Genomic DNA, 26,738 nt, shown 5'->3' on the forward strand with positions numbered 1-26,738 from the left:
TGTTCACTTGGCTAGATGTTATACAACAAAACGTTGACAAGAACTAGCACAAGACAAAGGTTAAAAATAAGATCAAAATAAGAATCGACCGATTTTTTTATATCCCGCTTAAATATAGTATTATAGTATTTAAAATATTATGTATTATCGTATGATCGTATAGCAAGATGATTGTGATGGAGTAAACAGGGGATGATTTTGAGATCGATAAGCTGAAAGTGAAGACCATCTAAAACGTATCCCAACCAGTGATAATCTGTGCTATAAGTGCCCTTCATTTGTCTTCTCTGCTCAAGCCTTTGTTTCCAATACCAGATCTTAGCCCAGACTGAGGATGTTAGATTCTGCTTCGGAGTGGCCGGTGTTCTACTGGCAGGCACAACTTTTGTTCGGACAAACCACCAAATTCTGCATGTCGTCGTGGGATACCCTGATACACTGACGCTCACCCCACAATAGGTTTCAGTATTAAACCATAGCCGTTAGTAATAAACTAATCCCCTTGATGTTAAATTTATACTTTAAATTTTGCTATGCGATGACTTGTTAATATTCTTCGATGGGTTACCTTGTACTTGAACCCGGTAGGTTGAAGATTGGTCCATGTGGTGAAGAAACCGATGCCTCTGCTCCTTTTCTACCAAATTTTGTCTCCCGTTTCAGGCGGCCGTCCCTCCAAGGAGTGGGGTTGACAAGGTCTAAGAACATGTTAGTACAACTTAGTTGTCCAAAACTTTTTTTTTTTTTCCTTGTCGGGTATATTTTATTACTGCGACCATTTTTTTGATCTATTGTAATATATTCCCCTTTTTTTCTTGCTATGTCATTATGGCGTATCGCTATTGGAAGTGATCGTCATTGTTTGACTAACAGCTTCTCCCCAACACGGCTCCGCTTTTCGAATGAAATGCACCACCGAATTGGGATTTGTTCTATCAAGCTCAAGTGGTTCTATAAGACCTATGGTGAAGAACTTTTGTCTTATTCGAAAAATTTCCGGACAACGGCATAACAGATGCTCCGAGTCTTCTTTTTCTATGTCACAGAAACGACATAGATCATTTTGAAGTTTCCCTATAAGCTTCAAATGATATCGACTCGGACAATGACCTGTAATGAGACCCGTATAAGTGCTTAGGTCTCTTTTAGATAATTCTAAGATGTTGCGAGTCATGGAAACATTCGGAGTGATAAAACGTTTCGATTGCCTGGCATTAGTTGCGTTCCTAAAATTGGTTTCTATTTTCATAGATTCCCATACCTTCAGCTCCATACGAAGAGAAGAAGTTGGTAAGCTGCAAAAAGGTTCCGGTCCTGTAAACCGACTTGATGATCCGAGTCTCGCCAGCATATCGGCTTTCGTTACCATCTATTCCACAGTGTCCTGGAACCCAATATAGATTAACTTGGTTCCGACAAGACAATTTTGGAGGGACTGAATGCATTCCCAAACTTGTTTTGAAGTGCATGTTGCCGACTTCAGAGCATTCAAAGCTGCTTGGCTGTCGGACATTATGCATATATTTGAGTGTCTGTAGTTCCTATGCAAACATATTACAGAACACTCTAGAATTGCGTGAACTTCCGCTTGGAATACGGATGGCCAACTTCCCATGGGAATCGATATGTCTATCCCAGGGCCAGTAACTCCTGCTCCCACATGGTTGTTCAATGTTGAACCGTCAGTATAAAACGTAATTGATCCTGAACGAAGTGTTGGTCCTCCATTCAACCATGTATTGCGCCCAGGATCAATTACTTTGAATAGTCTATTAAAATTGTATTTTTTCTCCATCCAGTCCTCATTGTTTATTACTAGGGAGTTTATACTGAAGTTTTTTAGAATGCTAAGATGACCCTTAAGGTCACCTCCTAAGAGGTTTTCGGATCTTCTGATCCTCAAGGCAATCTTTTCAGCTTCTAATTGTACAATTTGATGCAGAGGAAGCATGTACAGTAAAGCATTTAGTGAACTCGATGGTGTACTGCTCATTGCATCTGTAATTGAGATAGTCGCTAATCGTTGAAGTTTTTCGAGCTTCATCTGAGCATTTTTCTATTTCGTTTTTGGCCACCAGACCAACGAACCATAGTTAATTCTTGGTTTTACTATAGCTGAATATATCCAATGGATCATTTTCGGCTTAAGTCCCCATTGCCTACCAAAAGTTTGTTACTAATCCATAGAGCATTTGTCGCTTTATTAAAAGCATGTTCTGAATGTTTGTTCCAGTTAGGTTTGCTATCAAGAACTACGAGAAGGTATTTGACTGTATTTGAAAGTTCCAATCGTGTACCTTTCAATATCATGTTGTTTAGTGAGAATTTCCTCCTACGCGTGAAGGGCACAATAGTGGTTTTGGACGGATTTACACTCAATCCTTCTCTATCGCACCATGTGGAGACATAGTTTAAAGCAGTTTGCATTTTGTTGGCGATAATGTCATTGTATTTGCCTCGTACTATTATGACAATATCGTCAGCGTCATGTCCAAAACTTAGTATCTCATGAAGTTTGAGATGTCTGAAGCAGGGCCTATAACTGGTAAAAAATGGTCATTTTCCCAGGAGCATCACGATACCTGAAGATCTCGGAACATGTCCAACTTGTACAAATTCTTCCAAAATAAGCTCCATTAATTGAATTCGTCTACCTACCCGATCCTTGCTTACGGCTGATAACAATGTTAGTCGTGAAACACGAAGGCGCATCATCTGTGGAAGTCGGGCCTACTACGGGCTCCAGAAGAAACTGCGTTTAAAAAAGATTCACCACCACAACAAATGCACAATGGTCCCAGAGTCGAATCTAGCTAGACAAAAATATTTGCGCCTAAACTATTAGTTTTAGATATATAGTGGCTTCGGGAAAAAAATTTCATATTTTTTGACGATTTTTTTTCCATGTATTGAAATAAGGGTGGTACCCATATTTCAGAAGTTCATAATATAAACTTTTTAATTTTTTCGGTATAGAATTGTGCAATTTTTTACAAAGTTGTAGAGCAATTAATTTTGAGCAACTTTGCCGAAGAAACCATTTTTCTATCACTTTTGGTTCACAAGTTTTGAGCTTTTTTAATAAACACGTTAGGGCGGTCCCTATAAATCGGTTTTATTCCCATAACTTGTTATACATTCATGTCTCGCAAAAACTTAGTTTTAGCACTTTTAGAACTTTTGAAGACGCACTTTTTTGTTTGTAGATCTATATCTTAAAACAAAAAAGTTATTTGAGTTTTTCTATAAAAAACATGTTTTTTCATATGCAAATATTTCAAATTTGAGCTAACCGATTTTCAATCTATTAGTTCCTTGCTTGCACTTTTCTTCGTTTATGAGGGGAAAAATGAGATAGCGTTTTTATTTGAAGCGTTTTCATACACATATATTCAAAGAAAACCAATATTCTTATGATTTTTTCCCGAAGATACTAGATATCTTTAACTAAGAGTTTGGGCGCAAATATTTTTGTCTTGCTAGATTCGACTCTGGGACCATTCTGAAATGTGTTATGTACAAGACACTGGTAAGACCGGTAGTCCTCTACGGACATGAAACAAAGACAATGCTCAAGGAGGACTTGCAAGCACTCGGAGTATTCGAGAGATGGGTGCTTATGACCATCTTTGGCAGTGTACAAGAGACGGTGTGTGGCGGCGAAGAATGAACCGCGAGCTCGCCCAGCTCTACGGGGAACCCAGTACCCAGAAGGTAGCCAAAGCCGGAAGGGTAGGATGGGCAGGGGATGTTGCAACAATGCCGGAAAACAACCCTGCAAAAATATTATTCGCTTACGATCCGGCTTGTACGAGATGGCGTGGAGCGCAGCGAGCGAGGTGGGCCGACCAATTGCAAAACGACTTCACGAGCGTGGGGCGCATTCGAGGATGGAGAGATGCGGCCTCGAACCGTGTATTGTGGCGTCAAATTATTGATTCAGTGTTATCTGTTTAGATGTAAACTAAATAAATGAAATGAATATGGACACCTCCTAATAGTTATTGTCTAGGCGCTGTCCTAGGAGTTCCTTCATAAATTCGTCCCTGCATTCTACTAGAGATTCTATTAGGAGTTCGTTCCAAGATTGCTCGAAGACGTCTTACTTTAATTTCTCTGAAGAAGTTTCCCATTGAACAGTAGTTTCTTCCAAGGTTTCTTTCTGGGATATCTTAGAAGTTGTTTCGAAAATTTCAAACAGGATTGCACTTGATATTCAATCTAGACCTGTGGGCAGATTAAAGTTTTATCGGCGGTGGCGTGATAGATTATTTCCAGCCGGCAGCAAAATAAAATTTCCATGGAGAAATAGAAATTTCCCATAAAAAATTAGGGAACTGACAATAAAGATATCAAGGTATGAGCAATAAACAATTATCAAATTTCCACAAATAATACAAAACTTCTATAAACAATTGAGAATTTTCCTCAAAACAGCAATGAATTAACACTTTTAAAGGCGAAAATTGCTATTATAAAAGAAAAATTGGCCACAAAAAAACAAAATTTACATAAATAAATTAATTTTAGCAATAAGCAATTACAAAATTTCCCACAAAATAAATATTTTTTTCCGAAGAAAATTTAAAAAAAAAATCAATCAAACCACATAAATAAATTTCCATAAAACATAAAACATGTTAAATTTTGTAATTGTTTATTGCTAATATTGATTTATTTATGGAAATTTTGAATATTATTTTCGTGGAACATTCTGATTTCTTTATGGATAATTCTTCTTTTTAAATTGCAAATTTTTCTTTTAAAAGTGCTAATTTATTTTTTATTTTGTGGAGAATTCTTAATTGTTCATGGACATTTTGCATTATTTGTAGAAATTTCATATTTATTTATTGCGCGTACTCTGATATTTTTATTAGCAATTTCCTAATTTTCATGGAAAATTTCTAATTTTCCGGGGGAGTTTTATTATTTTTGTAATTCCAGCCAGCGGCGATGGCGTGGCGACTTCACGTCGCTGGTGATTGGCGGCGACGTGAGTCGGCATTAATCAATTTCATGCATCCAGGAAATCCTTCGGAAGTTACTCTAGAAATTACTTCGGAAGTTCTTGCATTTACTTCTCTGGTAGTTCCTTTGAAAATTTCCACGACTTTTTTCCAAGAACTTTCACCAGAAAATCATTTATTAATTCTCATGTTAACTCCTCCTGGCATTCTCTCTGGAATTACTCCGGAAATTCCACCAAGATGTCTTCAATAATTACTTTGAGGTCTTTCCAGAAATTCCCTTAGAATTTCTTGAGTAAAAACTCATATGGAAGCCTTCGATAGCCACCTCCTACTCACGCCCTGGGAATTCTTTCGAAAATTCCAGAAAAGACCTTTCCCGGAAAATTGTACGGGGATTTTTTTCTTCGTGAATTCTCTCTGACTATTTCTCCAGATATTCTTCCCAAAATTTCGTCAAAACTCTTTCGGAAGTACCTCTAAAAAATTCCCTTGAAATTCCTTTGAAAATTATTAAAGGATTCTCTCAAGATTTCCTCCAGAAATCCCTTCATAGGTTTCCCTCAAAATTTCTTCAAGGTTTTCCCGGTAGTTCGTTTTGGAATTGGGTCCTAAAGCCCTACCTCGTTTATGGTTGCAAACGATAGTGCATCGGTCAAGCATACTTGGACCGATGTTATAAAAAATCTGCTAAAAGTCTAAATCAGTAAAAATAATATTTTTATGTTTAATACATTTTGAGGCAAAAAATGGCCTGTGCAACATTTCAGAACGAATCAACCATCAGCCCAAAACGTCAGGCCCATATATTAACTGTCAAAGGTTGAGTCAAGTGCCCTGCGGTGTTTTGCTAGTGCGTTTGAATCCTTACGTCAAACAAGACCGATAATGTCGAGGAAGCATTTTTCATCTATTTTCAAATTTCAAATTAAACAATATTCCTTTCAATTTTTAAGTCAAAAGAAAAACTGACGCGTACAGGATGATTAACTTCATCGTTCCCTGAAATAAAATCGAATATCGGTTCTTCATTTTAGGACCCAATTCCCGCAGAAATTTCTCTAGCTTTTCCACAGAAAATTCCTCCAAGAACTGCTCCGGGGAGTTTTCTTTTTCAGGAAGAATATCCGAAGATTTTTTTGTAGGAGTATCCTAAGGAGCTCCCAAAGGCTTCCCTGTAGAATTTCCTAAAATAATTCCTGAAAAAAATTCGCAATGGAGATCCTGGTTTGAGTCCCAGGAGGATTTTCAAAAGAAGTTCATAAGGAAAATTTCAGGAAGAAAACCCTAGTAGGATCTAGTGGACATGTTGCCAAAGATATTTTCGCACGTCGCACTTTTTGGTTAGGGATCAGCTAGTTGCAGTTGTGAGTAGATCCCCATCCGATGATTTAGATTTAAAGAATTTATCGACAGACATCACCTCAATTCGTCAAGCTAAGTTAATCGTACATGAAAGTCGGCCCTCTGGACCTCCTATCGATTTTAAAGACACGAAAGTTAAAATAACTTTAGTTAATATCTTCGAAATCAGTTGTCTTGTTATCTTTATTCTCATCTTGGTGTTATGTACTCATATACGAATCATAATAAAGGTTCCTTCAACTTGTCATAAGACGAGTTAATACAATCCCATTGAATTCCACCACTTAATTGTATCTTGACAGATACGTATATCGAGTCAAGTACGAGACACTGAAGACGGCCTTACTGTTGTCGGATTGTATTAACTCGTCTTATGACAAGTGAAGACATTCCACTAAAAAGCTCAAAATAATTTTCTTATCAAAATGGTTCCTTCAAACCAACGCGATGCGACTGTTGCTACAGCTGGCAGTTTGTTGATTTGGTAAGGAAGCATCAATGGAGCCAATAGAGTGGCAACGACAGCGATGTCCATGAAAATGTAATCTCTCACTCCCAATCGTCGCTTTTTGTAGTAACATGCGTATTTATGTACGATATGCAACATATCGTTAACACCGTACTCCAACAAATGTCACGTAATTTATGGAGAATCTATGACAAAAGGTCGAAAGACAAAAGGTCGAAAGGACAAAAGGTCGAAAGACAAAAGGTCGAAAAGACAAAAGTTCGAAAGAACAAAAGGTCGAAAAGACAAAACGTCGAAAGGAACAGAAGGTACTACAAGTGTCAAACCAATGTTGATGATGGAATTATACATGGACTACAACATGATGCATAAATTATGGCCAATTGATGCTTGTTGAAGCATAATTTGGCAAAATAATTTAAATGGCTACAGCGCCACTAGCGTTCTAGTACTTATGATTCTACTCGAAAAACTAAGCAGAGTTGAAGTTGAATGCAACTTGTTGCGAGCAAATAATACTCTGTATCAAAAAGTGTGTCTCAAATTTGTGTATACAGACATCACCTCAGTTCGTCTAACGGAGTCAATTGGTATATAACACTATGGGTCTCCAAGCCTTCTATCATAAGTTCGGTTTGGAGTGTTCCTATAGCGTTTTCTCATACTTAGTACAGAAAGCCAAAAACACTAATAACTCTTCCACACCCTGTGAAAATTGGTTTATAATTTTGGATTTTCAATGTTAGTCATTACATAGGGGGAATGACGGCTTTGGCAGGTTTTGTTCTATTATTGGCAGGGGTTTTTTTATGACTGACTAGGCTCAAATTTGACCTAAACATTCTTCGCATATCAAAGAATATTGTGGCCAAATTTTATAAAAATTTGGTCGACAAAAACCCCCCTGCCAATAATAGAACAAAACCTGCCAAAGCCGTCTTTCCCCCTACTTCAATTGATTCTTAATTTGTAAAATACCACATAGTACCTCCTGTTAGCCAATCATAGCATGATAGTCATTTTGGATGAAAATCCAAAAAGAAGCAGCTGGTTGAAAATTATGTCGGGAACATTCACCTGATGCTGTTAAACTATTAAACTTTTGAAATTATGTGAATAATAAATTTCAAGAGATTAAGATTAAAAGATTTCCGACTCAGAATGAACACCGAAACCATCAATAGTGGCATAAAACTACAACACAGCATTATGAACACATTCACCACTACGTATTATCAATATACTAAAAAGCTGATTTTGACCATATTTCTTTCATAATGATTACATTATTCGTACCACAGGCACACACAGCTACTAACCTGACATTCGAAATTTCGCCACTGATCCCACTCTTCTGGTTCAGCATTATATTAGGCTTCTAACGTGGAGCCTTCAATTAACTTAACGCGCACAGAAAAATTTCTTCCAGTCAAGCCAAATTTCGCAAAATTCGCCAATCTTGCTTCAGTTGCCGTTGATTATCACACTCTCGCTTTCGATCGTTTTCGATCGCACAAGTTTGTCAACAACACGCTGAGCACACTTCTGCACTGCTACCCGTCTTCTTGATTACATTAGATTGCGCTCACTTGCATAACACTGGGTTCCCTAGCAGACTCCTCCAATCGGAGTTTCGACTATCCGCAGAACGTTCTTTGGTGCGATTCTTCACCCTCACTGACTGTAGCCTCAGCTGTGCGTAGGTTAGTTCGATCACGCGTTGTGTGGTTCACAATCAAACGCGTGACTGACCGGACCGACTGACTGTCTGCGGAACCTGCTGAAGCTGTAGAGTGCTGATTTTCTTCGAGATAAGAGCTGCGTCTTTCGTCTGCCAATGATGATGGATGGTGATGATGCTGACGGCTAATCACGCTACACTAAGCACACTGTGGACACGATCTTGTGAAGTGTAGGCGCCTCCCGACCCGACACTCACTATACGGCATGTGCACGCGTTGCCGTAGACGATCGACAACTAATGACCAATCGGTTGGTGCTCTCGCTTTTTCCTCGTTCTCTCAGCGCACAGCTCAGATACTCGGTGCGGCGGTCAGCTGTTGCGATTCGATTACAGAAACAGTTGTATTATTTACTATTTGACTACGGTCGTACTAACTGCGAAGAGAACTGCGGCGCCAGTTCCGGGCTAGTCAGACGTTCTCCGGATGGATTCGGTGACAATTCTAACGGTTCTGGACCCGACCAATCTGGGAAATAACAAGAAAGACGAAAGCAAGGTTATAAGTCTGAGTTTAATTGGTGTAATGAGTGTAATAGGCGTGATTAATGGCAGGTGGCATAAACATACGCAGAGGCAAATAAACAGTACGTCGCATGAGCGTCATTTGAAGTGATATAATTTGGAGAAAAGTTTTATAAAAGCGTGAAGATATCTTCTTCCTTTTTTTAGCATTAGCAAGTTTTCTGCTTCAAACATGTTAGCCTTTTGTCAGCGTTCAACTTATTGTTCTAAATGACTCTTACAGTTGAAAATTGAAAATCTTCGAAGTAAAATACAACACATTGTTGCAAATTTGGGCAATTTGTCAATGAACTCCAAACGAAAAAATGCTTCACTAATCCAGAAATCAAAACCGACTTGTCATTTATACGACAGCCGGTGATATGTCTTCAAAGCCTGAAAGATATCTTGAATAATTTTTTTTTGTTTAGTCACAATAGTCTCGAAAGATGCCTGACACATCAAGATAAGAAACAAAATCTAAAAATGGAATCAATTAGTACAACAATAGCTAAAGAAACCAGCATTCATTATTTATTAGATTGGAGACACGTGTCAATAGAAGTTAGATTCTATTTATTCTTCCTAACATCGCATTCGATTAACGATACGCAACTTAGTACAGCATTCTTGCTGTAGGAATATCCAGTTTGATTTTAATTTCTATTAAATATTCTAAATGTCGCGCACATGTTTCTCAATGAAGGTAACACAATAATCGAGGATGAGAGGAATAGTAGCACGTTGCTACAAAATAGCTATTAAACTAACCGTAAAATTCCCGCGGGAAAGGGAAATTGGTGATTAATGTCATATGGCGTACGATCAGAGATGTGGGCTTATGTAATACTGGGCTTGTCTTGTTAGATTTAAAAGTGTTCGAAAAGTAACGTTGGGGGAAACGTGAGGTATTTTTTTAGTTAGTTCAGAAATAATCGATTCGTTATCCGATTGATAGAGTCTGTGCAGCATTGCAATACCTTGCTTTTTGCCCACAATTTAATTTAGGATTATTTCATTTTTTGAACTTGAAATTTAGGATTTTTTTTGGAAAAAGAAAACAAATATTTATTTCAGATAAATGCCAACTCTCAGTTCGACAATTAAAAATAATACTCAAGTTTGATACTCATTTCAATTTTGAACAGCTTGATAATAGTCTCAGCTGAATGGCAAAACTAATTCGTTCTTCTCAATGCCATTAAGCGAAACAAAATGAATCACCAAGCCATCACCCGCGTGAGTGTACCAACGGTGAATCACATGGAATTTAAACGTTTTGTGGTTTTCGATATAATAATGATCGTATAAAATATTACAAGTATCATAAACCAATTGACTAAACACGTGAATGTGTGTATTTTGAATTTAAGAAATTTACGAAGCAAACAATTCTAACGGTAGTCGATTCAAATCGTAAAAACAACTTCAGAGAGACTGCATTTAAATCAAATGATGAGGGAGTTTAACAGCAAGAGAGTGTAATTAATTGGGGATACCCCATTAGGCATGGACGTTAGGCATAATGTACGTAAGGCATAATGGACTTCAGACATAAAATGACCCAAAGAACCGCCCATGACATAAAAAAGGCATAGCTATGTCTAACGTTTACTATACCTAACGTCCATTATGCCTAACATACTTATGCGTCCTTATGTCTAACGTCGCGGGTCCATGTTATTACCGTGAATTGTTTTCTTCTAGACCTGCGCCAAGCGCGGGGCCAACGATAAGTGTATCACATCGTATTATAAAACAAGAGTTCAAATCCCGATCCGTAGCGAGCACAATAAACTGATTAGAAACATACCAGATCTAATCTAGTGCACACGATTCCTAGATTCGTAATCCAACCCCCCCTTATCGTCACTCAGTTCAAGTTTCTTCTCCCAGCCTTCATATGAAGGCAATTGACGAGATCGCATTCATTGCATCCCAACAAACTAAATCGGAGGGCAAACAATTTACGCAATTTACTTGTCCAGCATTGAAGGAGGCGCTAGCAAGATTAATGTGAAACATGTGGGACTGGTGGTGATGACGTTTGAACATATCTATTATCGACTTGCCGGAACATTGTGAATTTTGAGGCGAAATTGAAAGGCATTGACGCGGTACATATTATTTTCGTGTCATGTTATACAGACGCAAATCTTAATTCCAGCGCCGTAGCGTGAGGTTGGCCAGGTTGGCCCCAGCCAAGGGCGCCAGGCCTTAGGAGGCGCCGAAATCAAGATTTCAGCTTTAAGAAATAGATCAGATTTATAAGTTAAGGGGCAATTTACCAAAAACAAAGCCAATAAAATTCCTTTAGGCAACACTTCAAAAAAGTTCTGGAAAAATCCATCGAAAATACCTACTTTCGAAAAATATTTTGGAGATTTCTTCAGATATTAGAAATTTATTTTGATTTTAATTCGATAATTTCTTTAGAGAAAATTCAGAAAACTTCCTTCAGAAAATCATTTGGAAATGCCTTTGAAAATTCATTTAAGAGTTTCTTCAGAAATCCCTTTAGCAATTTCCTCAGAAACATTTTAAGGAATTCTTTTGGAAACACCTTCAGGAGTTTCCTCAGTTCTCCCCATCCAGGAAAGAAATCATTCAAAAATTTACTTCGGAAATTCCTATACGAATTACTTAATGTTTACGAAATGTTAATAAATTCTTTCTTGAATTTCTTCGGAAATTATTTCTGGATTTCCTGAAGGAAATTGTTCCAGGTATTTCTTTAAAAATTCCTCCATTAACTTCTTCGGTAATTCCTGGACAATTTTATTTAGTAAATCTTGAAAAAAAATCCTTTGAACCTTAGGAAGTTTTTTTTATAATTTCCATAAAAATCTATCAGAAATTGATTGGTAAATTAATTTTGGAATCCATCTGAGGATTTGTTTTTGTAAATTCATTCAGGATTTTTTGAGATTACGTTTCAAAATCCCCTTGATTTTTTTAAAGATTTCCTTTGGAAAAACCATTCGGGATTTCTTCGGGAATTCTTTCGAAACTTCTTTCAGCAAAAATCGAAATTTGTTTCAGATTCTCTTTTGGGAATTCATTAAAGAAGTCATTCAGAAATTACTCCTCCTCCAGGAATAATTAAGAAAAAAAAGTTCCTATATACACTCCTTTAGTGATTCCGTTGGAAAATCCTCCGAAAATTCCAGATCCAGACATTTCTTCGGTAGATTCCCCAAGAATTGCTTTAAAAAAACGTGGATAATTTTGATTTTTAATACATTCCTGAAGAGAATTTAAGAAGAAATCCCTAATTGATTCCCTGAATAAATTCCTAGATTTCTCCAGTAATTCCTTTAACGATGACAACAGGTTTTTTTTGCCCATAGGTCGAAACAACGATCCTTAAATGTTCAATTAATTTTTAATTGTATGATTTGATTGGTATATTTATTCACAGTTGTGGATCATTTTCATCTTTTGAAAGAATTTCACTCATGATGTATTGATTACCGGGTATTGAATTTCTCTGATTGTGTGAATTCCATCATATTCCCAGGATTTTTTTTCCGGTCAATTCCCTTACATCTCCAGGTTTTCCAGGTAGAAGACAGCGTGAAGGAGCTCTCTTTTTGAGCTCCAAGAAATTTTCGATTAATGGGAATTATAAATCTCTTATTTTGCTTAGTAAGAAAGGGGCGCTCAAAAAGGTTTCGCCAAGGGCGCTGAGAGTCCACGCTACGGCTCTGCTTAATTCTTATACGAAATTTCCTCTTATTCTTCAATGGCTGAATAGAAACTGTTCTTCTTTTTCGTAACACTGTCTAACTAACTTAACTATTATATTTTTCATCTCTATTGCGGTGATTTTTCAATATTTATATTAAGATGAATCTGCCAAAATCCAAATAAATTTTACCGCGCATTTTCAGAGGCACCAATAATCTCAACAACAAAGCAACAAACAACTGACATCTTATTATTTTTGCTATACTGCGACGCAGCAAGCGTAGAATAAAAAGATGACACTGCTTGTTGCTTCAGTTTTGATAATAGTGCCCTTGAAAATAAGAGGTGGCACAACATTGGATTCTAAAAAGTTCGTTAAGTTGTTCGTTCGTTAAGTTAAGTTCATCATAATAAATTATTTTATATTTAGTTTCATACTAAGATAAGTAATTTAGTTTAACGAATGTGAATGTGTTTCTTTGAAATGGATGTCCCCGTAAATAGGGTTACTGCTCCTGGTCTTCATCTCATAGCTCCGATATTTATCCCATGAAAAACAAAGCAATGAGAAGGAATTAGATTTAGAGATTTTTTTTTCTTTTTTTTTGTTTTTTTTTTCAGCAGTGAGCAGAAATATTAGCAAAAAGAAGTGACCAAAATGGTGCCATTATTTCTTTGTTTTGCGATGAGATGAATATATGTTCAGTGAGATGGTAGTGGTGGTATTCAGAATATAGCACTTTCGAGTAAAAAGGAGATCTTCAAGGAGCCATTGGATAATAAGTAAGAAGTCAATCAATTAATAGGTTTCATACTGCTTTTGAGACATATTTCTCATATAAGTTTTGGAAAAATATGCGTTTAAATGTTTAAACATTTTCCATTTGTCAGCACTGTAATTAGAAAGTGCTGGTTCATGGCGAAACACAAATCTGCCGAGATCGAGATTCAAATTGAATGGGCTCCCAAAAACGCAAATTATTCGAGTTCCAAAATGCAAAATTTTTGAGTCTCTCCGCGTTTCAAGAACACCGCGATCTTCAAAAAGATTGTTAGAATTTCAAGAAGCTAGAAGTCTGAATCCCGAAATGTAAATTGTCCTTGTCCTTATCCTTGAATCCGAAAAGAAATTCACCGCGTTCTGAGAAGGAAATATTCCAACTTCTGATAAACACTTTGCCCGAATTCCGTAAAACAAGTTATTCAAGTTCTTCTTCTTCTTCTTATTGGACTTACATTCGCCACTGGGACATTACCACCCCAGCACCTCCACAGCTATTAACTGCGACGTTTCCAAGCCTACTATTTTTGCATTTGTATATTAGGGGCTAACACACGATGATACTTTTATGCCCAGGGAAGTCGAGAAAACTTCCAACCGGAAAATTTCCTGAGCCGAACCGGGAATCGAACCCAGCCACCCTCAGCATGGACTTGCTTTGGACTTGCATCTTACAGTACGGCTAAGAAAGGCCCTGTGTAAATTATGAGAATGCTGAATGTGAATTGTTCAAGCTCTGAAATGCAAAAAAAAAAGAAAAATCAATAGGATAATTTAAAAAAAAAATCACACTGTACAATACAATTTTTGTGAATCGCCACTCTTTTAATCTTGTTTTTGATTGAAACGCAAAATGATCATCAATTCGTACGATCATCTGGAAGATTTTCTTCTAGAACTACGCACACCACCCGATCCATCTTCACATTGATCAACCGTGTCAGCTTATACGGAAACCAGTGTTCATGCATTAGCTGCTAAATCTGGTCTCGATTGATTGTATCATATGCAGCTTTGAAGCCGATGAATAAGATGATCAACCCCAAGGACTGTGTTGTTTTTCAGCCGGCCAATCTCCTACTGGATTTCATGGAGATCTGGAAATTTCTTACCAGTCATATCTCTGATACAATGGTACTGTTTCTTGTTCAGCGGTTGCGGTACTACCATTATTGTTGGATCAAATATCTCTCCAGCCATCTTCAAGAGAAGCTGCCATTAGTTGCTTTTCCATTGGGATTGCCACTTCCAGCAGCTGTGCGTAGTTTTGGTCAAGTCTACCATCTTGTAACCGCCCAATGTTAAGCAGTGGCGCTCGATTCCGACGCGTGTTGTACACCGTCGACCGTTTTGAACACAGGCATACTGTAACGAGGTAGTGGTCAGCACTGCTGTAAATGCAGATGTTCGTGATGTCGGAGAAGAATTTACCATCGATTAGAATGTCTCCATGTGGATAGTTTTGCGGGGGAAGAAAGTGAAAGTTTATGCACAGTGCGTTGGCCGTTGTTATTCGATACGGTATGAAGACTGTCCTGTCCGATCAGTTTATACATTGCAATTTTGTTATCATTTAGTCTAAGTTACTGAAACTATAGCTATAACTCCGTTACTAATGGAATTCAAACAACGAACCATTTGACAAAGTTGTAGAAAAACCTTCGCACTAGGAGTCCGCCATACAACACATTTTGAAATTCAGCTTCTGGAATGAGTTATTGACATACTACTAAATGATGGAACGCAAATTACTAAATGATCGATAACATCCTTGTTTGTTGGTATCGTTTGCAGCAGACCCCAGTGAGCCCAAGTAAACAACTCATCTACCATTTCGGTTTCTTCACAACCGCTACAAACTCGTTGTGGGTGAGTGAGCCTCTTTCTGTCATGAGCTACGTCAACGTGAACGTGTTGATGACTCTACAATCTGATGTAGACTTCCTTGTGCAATAATATAAATGTCGTTGACTACGCCAAGTAGCTGAACGGACTTCGATAAAATCGTATCATTCTTATCGATCTCTGCTCTTTGCATTACCTTCTTCTTCTTGGCATTACATCCCCACATTGGGACAGAGCCGCCTCGCAGCTTAGTGTTCATTAAGCACTTCCACAGTTATTAACTGCGAGGTTTCTAAGCCAGGTTACCATTTTTGCATTCGTATATCATGAGGCTAACACGATGATACTTTTATGCCCATGGAAGTCGAGACAATTTCCAATCAGAAAATTGTCTAGACCGGCACCGGGAATCGAACCCAGCCACCCTCAGCATGGTCTTGCTTTGTAGCCGCGCGTCTTACCGCACGGCTAAGGAGGGCCCACATTTGCATTACCTCCTCCTTAGCTATTATGTCGAATTCGACTTTGAAGTCGACGAATAGGTGATCTTTTACTCGGAGCAAGGATAATCAATCTATTACTCTTGTCGCTAACTCACTCGGGAGAAGAGCATCCAGGAAACAACTGCATTAGTTGCAATGACATTTGGCACGGCAAATGCTGGGTAAAGCGTACCATTGGTACTTCGCGTACCTGAAGGAATAAAATAGACCCCATCTCGCGGTCCTTAGCCTCTTACCCAGCAACTCCTATCCCTACCTCCCCGCGGTGCTGGCCTGGATACGAGCAACCTTAGGGAAGATCGGGTAACCAACCCCGGTGGGAACTATGGTCGTATGCTGCCAGGGAAGGGGGGGTTTGCTCCTCTCCGGAGGTGCAAATCTTATTGAGCGTCTGTTCTCCATGTCAGGATCGGCTCACAACAGCGTCTGTTCTCCATGTTAGGGGCGGCTGATCATCGTCCGAGTGCCAGCGAGGGACTCTAAGTGAAACTGTGCACCATGGTCCACCGGAAATAAGGAGGAATGGTCCTCCGGAAATTTAGGGGGTTTGGTGTCAGGCCCTGCAAGCCAGCCAAAAAAAAATCATAAGCAACGAACAATCAACAAGAGAGTACGGACCGGAACCATCGGCGAAGACCACTGCGACGAAAAGGGACTAGCGATTGGAAACTCGGTTCGTGGAACTGCAAATCTCTCAACTTCATCGGGAGCACACGCATACTCGCCGATGTGCTCAAGGACCGTGGATTCGGCATCGGTTGGAAGGGATCAATGGTGCGAACGTTTCGAGGTAATCATACCATCTACCAGAGCTGCGGCAACACACGAGCTGAGAACAGCTTTCATAGTGATGGGCGATATGCAAAGGCGCGTGATCGGGTGGTGGCCGATCAATGAAAGAATGTGCAGGTTGAGGATCAAAGGCCGGTTCTTCAACTTCAGCATAATCAACGTCCATAGCCCACACTCCGGAAGCACTGATGATGATAAGGACGCATTCTACGCGCAGCTGGAACGTGAGTACGACAGCTGCCCAAGCCACGACGTCAAAATCATCATAGGAGATTTGAACGCTCAGGTTGGCCAAGAGGAGGAGTTTAGACCGACTATTGGAAAGTTCAGCGCTCACCGGCTGACGAACGAAAACGGCCTACGACTAATTGATTTCGCCGCCTCCAAGAATATGGCCATTCGTAGCACCTACTTCCAACACAGCCTCCCGTATCGGTACACCTGGAGATCACCACTGCAGACAGAATTACAAATCAACCACGTTCTGATTGATGGACGCACTTCTCCGACATTATCGACGTCAGGACATATCGTGGCGCTAACATCGACTCTGACCACTATCTGGTGATGGTTAAACTGCGCCCAAAACTATCCGTCATCAACAATGTTCGGTACCGACGACCGCCGCGGTACGACCTAGAGCGACTGAAGCAACCTGATGTCGCCACTGCATACGCGCAGCATCTCGAGGCAGTGTTGCCGGAAGAGGGTGAGCTCGATGGGGCCCCTCTTGAGGACTGCTGGAGTACAGTTAAAGCAGCCATTAACGACGCAAAGGAGAACAACGTCAGGTATATGGGTCGAAGTCCACGGAACGATTGGTTCGACGAAGAGTGCAGACAGATTCTGGAGGAGAAGGACGCAGCTAGGGCGGTCGCGCTGCAACAAGGTACCCGGCAGAACGTGGAACGTTATAGACGGAAGCGGAGACAGCAGACCCGCCTTTTCAGGAGAAGAAACGCCGCCTGGAAGAAGCGGAGTGCGAGGAGATAGAACAGCTGTGCCGTTCTCAAGATACACGCAAGTTCTATCAGAAGCTCAACGCATCCCGCAAAGGCTTCGTGCCGCGAGCCGAAATGTGCCGGGATAAGGATGGGAGCATCTTGACGGACGAACGTGTGGTGATCGAAAGGTGGAAGCAGCACTACGAGGAACATCTGAATGGCGCTGAGAGTACAGGCAGTGAAAGTCAAGGCAGTGGAGGAGATGACTACGTCAGTTCAGCGGACGATGGAAGCCAACCAGCAGGGAAGTTAAGGATGCCATTCAACAGCTAAAGACCAATAAAGCAGCTGGTAAGGATGGTATCGGAACTGAGCTCATCAAGATGGGCCCGGAAAAGCTGGCTACTTGCCTGCACAAACTGATAGTCAGAATCTGGGAAACCGAACAGCTACCGGAGGAGTGGAAGGAAGGGGATATATGCCCCATCTACAAGAAAGGCGACAAACTGGAGTGTGAGAACTTTCGAGCGATCACTATCCTTAATGCCGCCTACAAAGTGATATCCCAGATCATCTTCCGTCGTCTGTCACCATTAGTGAACGAGTTCGTGGGAAGTTATCAAGCCGGCTTCGTTGACGGCCGCTCGACAACGGACCAGATCTTTACTGTACGGCAAATCCTTCAAAAATGCCGTGAATACCAGGTCCCAACGCACCATCTGTTCGTTGATTTCAAGGCGGCATACGACAGTATAGACCGCGTAGAGCTATGGAAAATTATGGACGAGAACAGCTTCCCTGGGAAGCTTACCAGACTGATCAAAGCAACGGTGGATGGTGTGCAAAACTGTGTGAAGATTTCGGGCGAACACTCCAGTTCGTTCGAATCGCGCCGGGGACTAAGACAAGGTGATGGACTTTCGTGCCTGTTGTTCAACATTGCGCTAGAAGGTGTCATGCGGAGAGCCGGGTGAAACAGCCGGGGTACGGTTTTCAACAGATCCAGTCAATTTATTTGTTTCGCGGATGACATGGACATTGTCGGCCGAGCATTTGAAAAGGTGGAAGAACTGTACACCCGCCTGAAACGTGAAGCAACAAAAGTTGGACTGGTGGTGAATGCGTCAAAGTCAAAGTACATGCTTGTGGGCGGAACCGAGCGCGACAGGGCCCGCCTGGGAAGCAGTGTTACGATAGACGGGGATACCTTCGAGGTGGTCGAGGAATTCGTCTACCTCGGATCCTTGCTAACGGCTGACAACAACGTTAGTCGTGAAATACGAAGGCGCATCATCTGTGGAAGTCGGGCCTACTACGGGCTCCAGAAGAAACTGCGGTCGAAAAAGATTCGCCACCGCACCAAATGTGTCATGTACAAGACGCTTATAAGACCGGTTGTCCTCTACGGACATGAAACATGGACAATATTCGAGGAGGACTTGCAAGCACTCGGAGTATTCAAAAGACGGGTGCTTTGATAAAATCAAAAATAAACATTCTTTGCTATTTTATATGTATCAGCGCGTAATGTTTCAAGATCTGTGAGCCTACATCGACTGGCGTAATCAGGAAGGTTCAGAGATTTTTTTTATGTCGTAAAGCGTACCTAAAGAAAGAGCATTGGACTCTTTCTTTTTTTCCTTTCATTAGGAGAATTTGGACTGAATAGTAAGGCGACCAAACACAGATAACATATGCTAAAATCTTACGAACTAAACAACAACAAAAACAGAATTAAGCGCATAAATATCTGTCTGTACGACAATCAGTATTACGGCAAATACAACCTAGAGCAGCGAAAGCATTTGCTAATGTCATACTGATGTGCTTGGTTAAACTAAGCTTGGTATCTGTTAAAGGATATTACTTTGTAGATTTTCAGATCATCGGCTTACAGTAAGTGACATGACTTCAGACGAAGCAATCGACTTCAGTTATACAATCGGGAAAGCCAAGTAGTAGCTTGTCAATCGTCAAGTCACTCTTCCAAGAACAGTGGCTGGAGATATAATGTTCACACCGGGTCCTTTTGAGGTATCTAGATTCCTCAAGGCGTCCTGCATATAACTTTGTCTTACAGCTAGAGGTGAGAAAATCCTATCGTATGTTGGAAATGATTGCATGTTGTCCGTGAAAAATTTTGGTACTTCGCGGATTTTCGGTCGAATTATATAGCGTTGAAATGCATTTTCTTGGCAACTACTGTACTGCGATTCAAGTGAACGTAAATTGAATCGCTTTTCGCGTACGCGCTTTGAAATGACGTTTACAAGATTCACGTCCCGACATATCATCTATGTAAGTTTGTCATATCTAGCGATCCGTGGTAAAGTGTTCACCCACGAATCCCCCCTTGCAATTGTTGTTAGTCAATGATATAAAATTTGTCAAAATAAACATGAAAATAAAACAATGCAAATAAGTAATAATTTGAAGGACGTAATTGTTTATTCACAGACATGTCTGTGGTTAAATCCCAGAGACTTTCAGAAGTCTACTTCTTTTCAGAGTTAGGATATTATTTTCTTGTTCTCTTACGCTTTGACAATAAGTTTACGAAAGGCAAGGTCGTCGGGGTTCTGCTAAGCCACACTAAACAGCTTTATTTGGCTTTCATGTATAACTTTCATGTATAATCGTAAAACGAACACGAATTATAATTCAAATCTTTTTGTGCGCAATTTAAATATAAAATTTCCTCGATTGCTAGGAATTTGTAGAGGAATTTCGATACTATCAATAAATAAATTAGAGCTGCCACGCGTACACTTGTGCGAAAAATTGGGTAATTTGTCATTGGCGCTTGGTGCGAATTAGCAGAACCCCGACCAGGTATACTGAGAAGTGTGGAGTAGTTTTGCGATAGTTGCGGAGTTTTTTAATTCGTGTTCCTATAGTTGTGAATCCCATTATGGTTTTGGTACATCTATTGGTACAAATCTAATAACAATATATTTTATTGATACTTTACGATACTGTACTGAATCCTCACATGAATTATGTTACTACTTATTTGAGTCCACAGATAAATTCAATTCAATCATAGATTTTATTTGTGGGTACATCGCGTATAGAGTGGTTATGCGTGCTCTTATGAACATCATTAGTCATACTTATATAAAATAATTTCCATTTTCACACATTAGGAAAAAGCAAAAAGCTATGATTTCGAACTGGTTTCAATTATTTTTATATTCGCCTTAATTTGCATCTCCTAAAATTAGAAACGTGTGGACAAAAAGGGCCGCAAAGTAAATAACACCTTTGAAATCGATCGACGCAATTTTATCTACCGTGGGGCATCGAAATCCGCACACTTAAGCACCTTAGTATATGAAAAAGTCATTAGAAAATAGGAATCGAATGTAAATGAAACCTTTGTCATTGACACAGGAGCATTGAGGCTTCTACTTTTGAAGTGTTTCACATTTACTCATTAAAAACTACAAAAAACATGATAAAATAATAAAAAAAATCAACTACTCCTGACTCGAAATCCGTCCATCGTGGACGGATTTTGAATCAAAGGATCAAAATCCGTACAGCTATTTTTTACCTAAATATTTTAATTGAAGCAGTCTGATTGGCTAAACTACCACTGTAAATAGTCCGATACGCACTTTGAGAAGCGATCCATTCGACTTGTATTCCGCTTGTCTTATGTAATGATTCGCAATTAGCAATTAAAACACAGTTACTTTTGGTGTAATTATGCTTTACCCGAAAACAAAATTAACAAAAAACTCCGCGCGGTGGCGATTTGTTTTTGGTTCTTGTTGTTTTAATTACAAATTCTTCTTTCCATTTCTATGCCCTAAAAACTTACTGTCAAGAATCTGAACAAGATCAGATAAATTATTCCTACATTAATTACCTTTAACTCCGTTTAATTTATTGATATCTCATGAGGACGGACTTCGGTGCTGTACGGATTTCAGTCCCGCACGGTATACTGATTGCCAAAAATCACAGCCAGATAATTAGCACATCCAATTGATAAATTTGATACTTCACAATGATCAGAACACGCGCCAGGGTGGAAGGTGTCAAAGTATTTTGCACAACTTTTAATCACGACATATCACACTGATTATCAACAGGGAAAATGATGGGTTAGGTAACGATGCCTTCAAATATACGACACTATTAGATATAACGATTAGTCATAGATAGGAAATTTCTCATTCGGGTGTAGATCAGCTTCAAAAAAGATTTTTTTTTATTTAAATGATCATAACTTGAAACAAGGAAGGGTTGCAAAAAATATATATATATATTGACAATTGTTTAAGTATTTAGAAATTTTCGTAATTATTTATTAATACTTTGCATATAGGCATTAAAACCAATAAAGTAATATGATTTTTCTCCTTTGCATTGCGCAAGATTTAACAAAAAAGCTAGTTAAAACCACGAGATACACCGAACCACAAAAATATATCGATCAGCAGCCTTTTCTACTGAATATGAAATCGAAGATTATTTATAAAAACTATAATATAACTAATATTTCACGAAAACCATGAAAGCAATAAACTGAAAAGCAGTCATTAAACAAACCATTAAGAAAATCATGATCGCAGAAGTTAATTCTTGGATTTTTTTTTACATTCGCAATTTATTAAGAAGACGGTCACCATAGAAACATTTCTTGTCATCAAAAACATTCTCATGCGTATATACAGTTTATTTTTTTGATTTTTTGTCTTTAATTTTAGTTAAACTCGTGGCTTCTGCCCACATGTTGTTTTTGATAAATCTAATAAAGATTTTTTTCTGAATGACACTAATAGCTGAAAAGCGCTCATTTTTCAATACTCTTCGATCCCATAGTTCGACTTGGCCAATTTTCAATAGAAAACTATGGGCGAAATTCCCCGTCGAATGCAACTTGGTGTGAGCAATCAGTTGCTGTTATGTTCCCCTAAAATAAGTTAGTTTTTTTGCACGTGTTTTGCGTATAAAAATGTATTTTAGCTGTAAGTTTTGAGCCCATTTTGACATTTGGCCGAATAGGAAATCTGACCGAATAGGACATCTGGCCGAACAGGATACTTGTCCGAACACGATATTTGGCCGAATAGGATATTTGGCTGAAAAGGACATTTGGCTGAATAGGATATTTGGTCGAATAGGACATTTGGTCGAATAGGACATTTGGCCAAATAGTACATATGGCTGAATATGATAATTGACCGAATAGGACATTTGGCTGAATAGAACATTTGGCCAAACATGTCATTTGAAAAGTGAGAAATGAGTAGTGAGAAGCGAGACGTCTCACTTTTCACATCCTATTTCTCACTTTTCAAATGATCTATTCGGCCAAATGTCCTATTCGGCCAAATGTCTTATTCGGTCTATTGCAGTCCTTAACACATTTGATCAGATACCTTATCCCAAACAGTCATTTCATCTTGAATTTTCAGTCTTTGAACTGTCTAAGGACAGACAAATTCAGCAACTGGTATAGATACCTCGAAAAAATTTCACAATATTGAATTTTCAGAGAAAAAATGCCGTAGTTCGAAAACTGGCTAAACTTAAAATTCAGTGTGGTAGACTGGCAAATGCTGCAATGCAAGTCACCGAAAACAATATTTCTATCAAGTATTCTCGTGCTCTAAATACAAATATTTGACTGTCCAAATATTATTCCTACATTATTTGAAGTAATTATTCCACTTCGTCATCTTGTTTGTGCCATCGCCATAAACAAGTAAAAGTAGGTAAATTATCTGGAGTAAAACTGACCTTTGATGTTCACCAGAGTAAAAGTGCTAATAGGGCTAAGGTTGGAATTACCGTCAAAGCACTAATTCTTACTATACGTTTGGGAACTAAATAAAGCAGTTACTTTTGCTTGAAAACATCCATCGGGATGATGTACTTCAGAGACTCGTTCTCACAAATTGAGATGATGAATGAGTGTAAGACGCATATTGAAAATTGGACTATTGACGGTAAAACTTTCCGTCACCCTAAGCTACAAATTGTTTATAATCTAACACGTAGTCGTTATCGCAAAGTCAGTCAGTCCCTCTCGACTAAGCATACTTCGCTATGATAAGACAATGCGGTTCCAGTTTCCAAAACTGGTTGGTCACAAACGGGAATGGCAAATATTTGCTAGTGAATGCTTCTATACTGATTAGGCGTAACATTGATAGGTGGCTGTTGGCGACAATCTATCGCTTGTCAGTATGGATGATTACAATTGCGGGAAGCAATTTGGACTATTGCAAATCAAAACCGATCATGCCACCATCAACGTCAGCTACTGTTCGATTGGACTGTCGGAATCCGCATTTCAATCACAGACAAGCTTGAATGACTTTGCAAATCTCGACTAAACTCCAAAGTTAATGCCAAAAATCTAAGAACATCCCTGCTTTAAGTAAAAAGTTTGGTGCTTCCTTGGCATTCGCAATATTTTGTCCACACCAATTTTGAAACGTGGGTAAGAGCAAGTCTATGCTAACAGCGTTTCTCCTTGTTGATTCCAACTTCGTTTATGTGCAGTTTATGCCCGATAAGTATAACCTCCGTACAACCTTTATGTATGTAGTTATAACGTTTTAATCCTAAATAAACTACTTTTCTAAGCCAGCTTAGTATAAACTTAGCAAATATAAAACATTGCTACATGTTTGATCTATTTCTGAGTGTATTTATTAAAGTCAGCGAAAGGGTTTACAATACAAGAAGCTTAAAGTCATTTGTAGCGTTGTCTAACGCGCGAAGTGCTTGTACAAATGAGTATAAAATCTATTTAATAAAAGGAGCAAAATGAAATGCACTTTGGGGAGATCCATAAAGTACGTCTTTTGCGATTTTCAACCCCCCTCCCCCCTTGGTCACGATTTTTATAACAAACTTCTAAATTTTTTGTAAGTATCGTCACGCTGCTCTGAACTCCCCTCCCCGCTAAAGGCGTAACGTACTTTGTGGATAGTCCTTTTTCTGTACTACCAAAAACTGATTTGGTTTTCAATTTCAAGTGATGGTGTTCTACAAATAATTTATGATGATTGCCAAACAATCTGTTATGAGAAGTCACTGATAAGCGATTGTTGTCTGAAACTGCATAGCATTATCTTATGCTAAATACAAATTTGCGTTGACAAGACTGATGACGCGTAGCGAACAAAATTGATCGATCAAAAGAAGAGTATACCGCTGATCATCCATAGACAGCAGATGGTCTAGTCATGAATTAAGTGGCATGGTGACATCAGTTTTATGGGCAGCAGAAGACAAAACGAATGGATAGATGCGTAACTTGGTTTTTCCATATTTCCATAATATTTAACACATTATGCGTGTTTGAAGGACACCGTTCACTAGACCATTCATATGTATTACCTTTGTTATAAAGGTACTAATAACATAAAGCCGTTCGGTCTACAGATTTGCATCAAACACCTACTCAAGCTTTAATATTTCCATACACATAAAAAGTTCTCTCAGATTTGTTACCAGTCTTGGTAGTTAGAGTTCACCTACATAATTTGAGATAAGAAAATTTTGATACAAGAAGAATTTTTGAGTCAGCCATGCTCGTGTGGCTAGATTGTGAAAAATTTAGCACTCAAAACAAAATCGAAATATTGACCCATTTATTTTGTTTGATAATGTCTCAAAACTCATTAAAGTCTGCTATATGTACAAAAGGAATTTCATTTCTAGTTGAAACCAGATCACTAGAAAAACAGTCTAATCTGAGCGTTATTTGCATTCTTGTACGATTATAGTACGCTAATTTAACAAGCAGTATCGAAACTGTTTAACCACCAAACAACAGTCGTTTTGGGGTGAATGCCTATCGATATCTTCGGCGTTTACCATACTGGAATGTGAAACGATGACGCGTGTGACGACACATACACTAAAAAGAATGTTTAGCAGCAAAAGATCTAACGTTCCTGCATTTGCTGTGGTGGATGATGCCATAATATGCGAAGACAATTGTTAGATACATGGGTATTTTATCTGGAAGCCATTTAGGGTAATTACATGTAATCCCGGCCGGGGTTCTAATTTATGGACAGACTCAACAAATCAACTACATCCAACATCCAACCGAAATGCTAATATCATCTTCCAAACTTAGACGTACATGTTCATGATAGCATTAGAGGCGAAAGTGTAGAATTGATAGTTCCGTTAGGATACGGCAGGCATGAAGAATGTTTTTATAGAAGTCGATTTGAAAGCGAGCAGAGGGCAATATTTGTGCCATCACAAATATTGCCCTCCGCTCGCTTTCAAATCGACTTCTATAAAAACATTCTTCATCCCTGCCGTATCCTAACGGAACTATCAATTCTATACTTTCGCCTCTAATTCTATCATGAACATGTACGTCTAAGTTTGGAAGATGGTATTAGCATTTCCATATCATGTTTTATACGTCAAAACGAGATCTCGACATTTATTTGATGTTTTACGGAGCACCTCACTGTGAATTTCAAATGCCTCTTATTTTCCCTTCGATTATAATATTTTGAGTTTTTAATGGTTTGTAAAACAAATAATATAATGATCATATTCAATGGACTTAGTATGAATATCGATGAATTTGAAGAAACCACTTGAAAATGTGTTGTGCAAACACCTAACAAGCATGAGAAAAAATCGTAGAACATGATTGAAAAGTCTGCAAAACTCAACTCTATGACAGGGTAGATAAGATAAAAATACTACACGTTACCTAAAAACTGTAAAAAACTTGAAAAAAGTTCGAAACATAAAAAAAAACAAGTGTGCTTATAATTTCTGAAAAAGTCTATATTGACAAATGTCGTACGAAGACGTCCGTGAGTTCCTTTATGATCTTACACGCGACACTTTAGAGAAAGTCTTTGATTATTGTGCTTTAAAAACCTTTGAAAGCCACAAAAGTAACTTGTGTGTTTAAAATAACAATCTTTTGAAATTTTATCTGTCACACATCAAAATTATTAACTTCCTAATTTAGTGGGTTTTTTGACAGTAAAAAATACTTTACAATGAAAATCGGCGCACCTGCTTAACAAAACCAGAAAGGAAAATTTTGAGTAATCACCAATACAAATTTAGGCAAGAGTTCTTTACACCTTTTACTCGCATTAGACCAGAAGTCGATGTTCTAT

At 38.7% G+C, this 26,738-nt stretch overlaps 1 protein-coding gene across 3 annotated transcripts in view; it reads right to left on the reverse strand.

Annotated features, from left to right (window-relative positions):
• The window catches only part of LOC134204004 (prestin-like), a 75,820-nt gene that overhangs the window by 12,342 nt on the left and 36,740 nt on the right, over positions 1–26,738 (reverse strand). For all 3 annotated transcript variants that reach the window (XM_062678844.1, XM_062678841.1, XM_062678843.1), the window contains exon 2: positions 8,124–9,014. In XM_062678844.1, the coding sequence (XP_062534828.1) occupies positions 8,124–8,170 (47 nt within the window). In that variant the 5' untranslated portion in view covers positions 8,171–9,014. The remainder of the gene's footprint in view (positions 1–8,123; positions 9,015–26,738) is intronic.

Source organism: Armigeres subalbatus, unplaced genomic scaffold (genome assembly GCF_024139115.2).
Source record: "Armigeres subalbatus isolate Guangzhou_Male unplaced genomic scaffold, GZ_Asu_2 Contig326, whole genome shotgun sequence".
Taxonomy (NCBI): Eukaryota; Metazoa; Arthropoda; class Insecta; order Diptera; family Culicidae; genus Armigeres; species Armigeres subalbatus.